The sequence below is a fragment of the Pterocles gutturalis genome, unplaced genomic scaffold (genome assembly GCF_000699245.1).
Source record: "Pterocles gutturalis isolate BGI_N339 unplaced genomic scaffold, ASM69924v1 scaffold52234, whole genome shotgun sequence".
Classification (NCBI taxonomy): Eukaryota; Metazoa; Chordata; class Aves; order Pterocliformes; family Pteroclidae; genus Pterocles; species Pterocles gutturalis.
The window spans coordinates 11151-17785 of NW_010137885.1; the positions used below are offsets into that span (position 1 = coordinate 11151).

At 35.7% G+C, this 6635-nt stretch overlaps 1 protein-coding gene across 1 annotated transcript in view; it reads left to right on the forward strand.

The window, feature by feature from the left end:
* Window positions 1-1300: 1300 nt before the first annotated feature.
* STAM (signal transducing adaptor molecule (SH3 domain and ITAM motif) 1) overlaps window positions 1301-6635 on the forward strand; it is a gene marked incomplete at its 3' end in the record, with an annotated part of 19786 nt that continues 14451 nt past the window's right edge. The window contains exon 1 of the mRNA XM_010082718.1: window positions 1301-1380. Coding sequence (XP_010081020.1) covers window positions 1313-1380 — 68 coding nt within the window. The remainder of the gene's footprint in view (window positions 1381-6635) is intronic.

Here is a 6635-nt window from a genome sequence, read left to right on the forward strand (position 1 = left end):
TACTTTGAGAGCACATAGCCATAGAGCTTTGCTTTTCTGTATTTTTGTTCTGAATGAAGAAACTAATTAACTGTAACCTGACTTCTTTTTGTAGCACAGAGAAACTAATTCATAAAGACAAGTTATCAATTTTGGGTTGAATAATTGCATGTAATTCTTGGAAATTAGATGTTTTGCTTTGTCTTTCTCTTTGTGGTCTTGCAAGTGCCAATATGGATAATGAATCTTTCCTGGCAGATAAATTTTTATAGGAAATCTTTGCTTCCTTTCATAAAACTAGTACTTTTCCTTTCAGAAAAGTAGTCTGAGACATTCCCTGAGGGATGGTACTCATTGATGAGGCATGTTTTGTAGATTAGGAGGTGAATATTAGAATAAGCAGGGAGAGGAAACAAAGCTTGTGTACTGTTCTGTGCCCATTCTCCTTCTGTTTGGTAATAATGGAAACTGCTTGTGCATTCCCTTGTGCTCTCCAGCCCTGGTCTGATCTATCAGTGTTTAGATAATCTTCTGTTCAGCTGCAGTGTAAGGCTCAGTTTCCTTTAACACTTTTTTGTTATCCTCTGTGTACCTAAGCTTTTATGGGGGAGAAATAGGGAGAGAGTCTCTTTTTTTCTTTTTTATTTTTATTTATTTTTTAATGGACTCTATTTCTTCTCCACCTACCCTCTTTATCTTTTGACTCTTCAGCAGGGACTTTTGTCCTATTCAAAAAGTTTGGAAGAAAGAGTCCCAGTGGCTTCTGTGACATTAGCTTTGGTTTAGCAGTCTTTATAGCTGAAAAGAGACAGTGGAATATATCATCCAAAGCAGAGATGAGAATGGGCAGATAAAAGTTTAGTGATTGTTAATGAATTGTTGAGTCTTCCATGTTGAGTTGTAATACATCGAAAGGAAAGGCAAGACACAGCAATTCAGTGTCTGAGGAAGTGGTAAATGCAGTGTGTCTGACTCTGCAAACAGTGAACTAATGCTTTGGGTAATCTTATCCTATTAAACTCTGTGGTTCTAAATATAAAAAAAAAATCTCTTCATAGCTATACTACTTTTGTCATATTCTGGGTGTATCTTTATTATGTGGGAAAACGACCACTAAATATATATTTCATAGAATCATATTTGCTTATGAGTTTAAATTCATGGCCACAAGTGAACGTTTGAAAATTAAAAAGAATTAGGTATGACAGGGATTTGTAATACATTTAGCTATATACAAAGAGGTAATATTGCAACATCTTTGTTCACAGTTTTTTGATTTTTTTTTTTTAAATTTGTATTTTGATTTACTTTATCAGAGAAAGCAACCAGTGAGATGAACACTGCAGAAGACTGGGGTCTTATCTTGGACATCTGTGATAAAGTTGGGCAGTCACGCACAGGGTAAGTAACTTTAGAATTTCTTCCCCAAACTTTTTAAATTTTGTTATTTCAGTCTCAGATGAGAGAAATTAAATTTTTGTTATCTTGTATAGACTTCTGCAAAAGCTCAATTTAACTTAAATTTATTACAAGTAAAAGGAAAATGTATGGATTTTCTGCTCAAATATTTTGCAGTTCTTCCTTGGAGATAACAGCTGATCTGTTAAAATTAGGACTCATGTACAGCAGCTTTTCACTAACGTAACAGAATAAATTAATTGATATGTTTTAGCAGTGTCACTGTAAACCTAGGAGACTTCATGAGGGATTTTTCTTATAGAATCATAATCTAGGTTGGAAGTGATCTCCAGAGGTCATCTAGTCCAACCCCCCAGCTTGAAACAGGTCTAATTAGATCCAGTTGCTCAGGACTGTGTTGAGTCTTCAGTGCCTCTAAGGTCAGAGTTTCCACATCTGTGGGCAACATGTTTCAATATTTCAGTATTTAACTATCCTCACAGTAAGTAAATAAATGAATAATCCTACAATCTGATTACAGTTTCCCTTGTTTCAACTTGTCTGTTGCGTCTTGTCCTATGACTCTGCAGCTCCAAGAGAGAGTCTGGCTGCATCTTCTATGTATTCTCTGATTGATTAGTTGTAGAAAGCAGTAAGGTCCCATTTTAGTCTGCTCTTCTCAAAACTGAAAGCAGCTGTCGATCTCTCCTTGTGTATGGCTCTCCTTTGACCATCCCTGCAGCCCTTCATATCTTCCTTGCACTGGGGAGCTCCAAACTGGACAAAGTACTCCTGATATGATCTTACAAGTTCAGAATGGAGAGGAAGGATCACTTTCCAGGCCCTGCTGGCTGTGCTGACCTCTTGTTTGATCCAGGATGCGGCTGATTGTCTTTGCTGCCAGGCTGCAGTGCTGATACCTGTCACCCAGTAGGACCTGCAGATCCTTTCCTGCAGAGCTGCTTTTCGGTGGTGAGCTCCAGGCCTTTACTGGTGCAGACCATCTAAAATGCAACACCTTGCGCTTGCTCTTTTTGAACTTGATGAAGGTCCAGTCTGTCCATTTCTCCAGCCTGTTCAGGTCCCTCTGAATAGTAGCCTTGCCCTCGAGCATATTGGTTGCTTCCCCCCCTCCCCCTGCCCCGATTTGCAGTTGTCAGTAAAGTTGCTGAGGGTGCACTGCCTCCCATCATTCAGTATAATTTGAGTTAACAAATAAAAAAACAGTTTAAAGAATTATTGCAGTTTATCTATAATGTTTTTATTCAGTGTAGTATTAGGCTTTGGAAATATTTTAAATACATCTTCTCCAAGCATTCCCTGTAACAATTCAAGTAAGGAATAGCCTCAGAGAGTTTTGTCATTGCTGCTGTTTAGTGAAAGGTTTCTCTGAGAATGGTGTGTATTGCCTTGTAAAGCTTCGGGAAACAGTATGAGATGTCAGACAGCAAATTCCCACCTGGGACTTCTGTTTCAAAGGGCAGGTTTGCAAATAAGCTTATTCCTTGGGATTAGGGATGGTCTTCAGAGGAGTAGTTATAAATAACATGGTATATCGAGACTTCTGTGCTGTTGTGGATAACTGTAGTTAAGATAACAGCTGGCAAGTTGTTGTTTCGTATTAGTCTATATATGTAAAACTGCATTTCTGCTCCTTGTTCATGTTGATGCTGAGCCTGCAACAATAACTGTATTATTGAAGGCTTCAGTATTCTATTTATTCACTGAAAGCATTTCTATGGGCAAGATTTAGTCTCACAGCAACTTAGCCTGAGCAGTGCTCAATTCTGTAGCTGCAAGAGACGGCTTCTTGGGAGTACAGGCAAAGCTGGAGATGTTCTGGTAATGTGTATCTAAATTTCTCTGGAACAGCTGGAATTTAGTTTATGATTTGTGTTTTTTGTTTGTTTTTGGTTTGGGGGGTTTTTTGTTTCTGTTTTGTGGTGGGTTTTTTTGTTTTTTTTTTTTTTTTTTTTTTTTTTTTTTTTTTTTTGTTTGTTTTTTTTTTTGTTTTTTTAATAAAACAGTGGTTTTATCCTGACTGTGACTTTAACCTTTGTAATATTTACCCTGCTTGTAATTGGCTGCCACCTGACTCATTGCTTACATTCAGATTCTGTTAAAACTTGCTGATAGTGGGTTTTCTTTGTTTTGATGGATTATGTCATGCCATAGCAAGGTAAAGCAAGACAAAGTTCCCCATTAAGAAGTGTAAATCAGATATGGTACACTGTTTGAAATTCTCCTGCAGTTTAAGTTCCTGTGGCAAGGATGCCAGTGGTCTTAACTGGGATCTGCGTTAATCTTTTAACCAATTCTGGTCCAACACAAGATGTCTGTTCTTGTCAGAAGTTTAGAATATAAAATCTCCGTTTTATGGGTTTACTCTGTACCAGTCTGCAAGCTCCATTGCATGCCTGCTGCATTTTAGATGTAGATCGTTTTACACATGAAGCCATGGTAGACTAGAAAGACTAGTCATCATTAAGTGGTGCTCTTTGTCCTGCAATGTTACATGGCACATTGTCTTGTTTAGGTCTGCAAACAGTTGTTTGCATCCAGAGTGATTGTTGGAAACCTGTAGGCTACAAAGGTGCTACATCCTTTCTTAAGACAAATTAGTTACAGTCCAGTAGCAGAATTGCTACTGTTAGTTTTTATGTTACATTGCAATACCTTCATTACACAGAATCCCCAATAGTTACACATTTTATCTTCCTTTAATCCAACAAACTAAAACGGGTTTTAGCAAGTTAGGATTCCACTGAATCTCTCTCTTTGACTATATTTTTGTGAATTTCAAAACCTAATGGATTAGAGTTGATGCCAGAATTTTCATAGAAAGCACTGGAAAGACAGTAAATTCAGTAATATTTTTCATAATATGCCTTTTTACAATAGCATATATAATGTATTGCCATATGTAGTGTGGAATTAACTTGCTACTTTTTGCATGTTTCACATATCAGGTTCTTAAGATGATCTAAGATTTGTCTAGCTATGAGACAATCAGCACATATTTTAAATGTCTGAATTTACTTTGTGAATTCAAACAGCTCAGCAGTTGTGTACTACATTTTTTGCATCCCTTTTTTTTTTGTGAATATTGGTGGTAGTTCAGTGAGCAAGTTGCCTTTTCAACATTAAAACATGATTGAAACAAAGGTTTTATCATTAGAGGCAATCTTTTTTTCTGTTTTTATACAACATTATTGAAAACTTATGTATTTTAAAAACTTACCGTATTTGACAGGCATTTAAAATCATCTGACTATAGGAAAGGTACAGAATTTTGCATAGTGTTGGTTTTGTGCAATGAAAATACTTACACAACTGAATCTATAGTTTATCAGCTCTGACTAAAATAACATAAAATTTGAATAATTCATTAAACAGAATAAAAGGGAAAATTAAAGGCCACATATGGTATATTTTAGCATGAAACGCCCCACCTTCCTCATTAATTTCAGTGCTGGCCAGTTCCTGAGTCTAGTTCTGTTTGCATTTGTCTTTGAGATGGTTGTATTTTTCGTATTAACTTAATGAGACATATCGGTCTTTAAGACACCAATGATGGAGAAAATAAGAATGTTAATTGTAGCACTCTTATTGGGGTTGGGGTGGGTATTGAAAAGTTGTCATTGAGTAATGGTTTGCCTATATTGCTGCTTGCCTAATTTTGTCCTGACTCCTTACGGATTAATCACTGCCTCAGTGAGTCAGTATTCTGGTAAGCTGATTCTTCCTTGGTTGTTTTTGTGCCTGTTCATACAAGAGAGAACAGTAAAATTGCTTACTGGATAGTCTTCCAAACTGCCTTCTATTTTTTTTCACGTCAAGTTACCCGATCTCAGTAGCCTTTTACGTAGTTATTGCAGTGTATGTCTAACAGGCTGACCAGGAAGCTCTTTGACTAGCTTGTTTCTAAAGGAGCAAGGAGGAAAATTGGGTCACCTGTGTAGTCTTGAGCCCTGCACTCAGTTACCTTAGACTGTAAATGAACAATAAATTCCTGAAAGTATATAAAATGGTTTGTGCAGAGTAGTATTTTAGATTCCAATTGCTGTTAATTTTGTCTTTCTTAAATAAAATATAATCAAATACATTATTTTTTACTCTCTATTCCCCTTACTGATTTGTTATTCTCACTCACTGTGCTGCCTCTGAAGTTTTGATTGTAGAATCATTGGAGCAGAACTGCGGCCCCATATTTGCATAGCGTGGTCTGGAGAGATGCCTAATAAATAGATAGAATTCTGTTCTTGCCGGGTGCATGACTTCACTCTGATTTTTGTATAGTGCTTGTAATTTACAAACTACATTGTATTATGAATTAATTTGAAGTAAAAATAAGAATTACAGTTCTGCCTACAATAGGGATTCTTAGTCTGTGTGACTAAACGTTTGTAAGCTTGGAATTTTTTTTTGGTGTAGGTAAAATAAAAATAATTTTTGTAAACAATTGAGAATGTTAAAACATTAACACTTAAATATTTATAATTTCTGTTAAATATATGCAAAAATAGCTTTTTTTGAAAGACATTTTAATGGGTTACTGAAGGGTTTCTTGGTTTTTTAGGTTTTTTTTTTTTAACCTTTTCAAAATTGTACTTGATACATGTGGAAGATCATTTGGTTTTGAGGCTTTCTTGTTACTTTATTGTTTTTTAATAAGACTTTGGTTTCCTTAATAGAAAAATCTTAGGCTAATGGCCCTGTTCCTGAACTGCTAAGCTCTTGATCCTGCATGCTACTTTTATAAATACTGGCCTAATAATGAAGGGACGTGCACTTTTCTGTGCTTGCGCTCATATCATATTGATAATCCTACTCAGAAATTAATGGTTAAAAAAAGCAGTTATTTCCAAAAATTTCAGCGTGTGTTCTTTCTTAGTTAAAGTGAACATATGAGAAATCTTGAATAATGAATAGATAACAGGCAGTGCTTGCCTTATAGTCTTCATTTGTAATAATTGGTTATGTGAAGGTATACACTGAGTGATATGTAGTCTTGCTATGTGTCAGCATTTTCTATAATTAGTACTACTAAATATGAAGTGGACATTTCTGTAAAATGTAGACACTGACAAATATAGTATAGCCAAGCCGTAGTGTAACTTATACCCAAGTTTCATGTTAGTTCTTGGATATCAGTTCAACAGAAAAATAATTTTGCTTCCAAAATAAAAATGTACTATAACTACTCTAGAAATGCATAAAATCTTAGTTAAAATTTACCTGCTCTTTTCCTCTTTCCC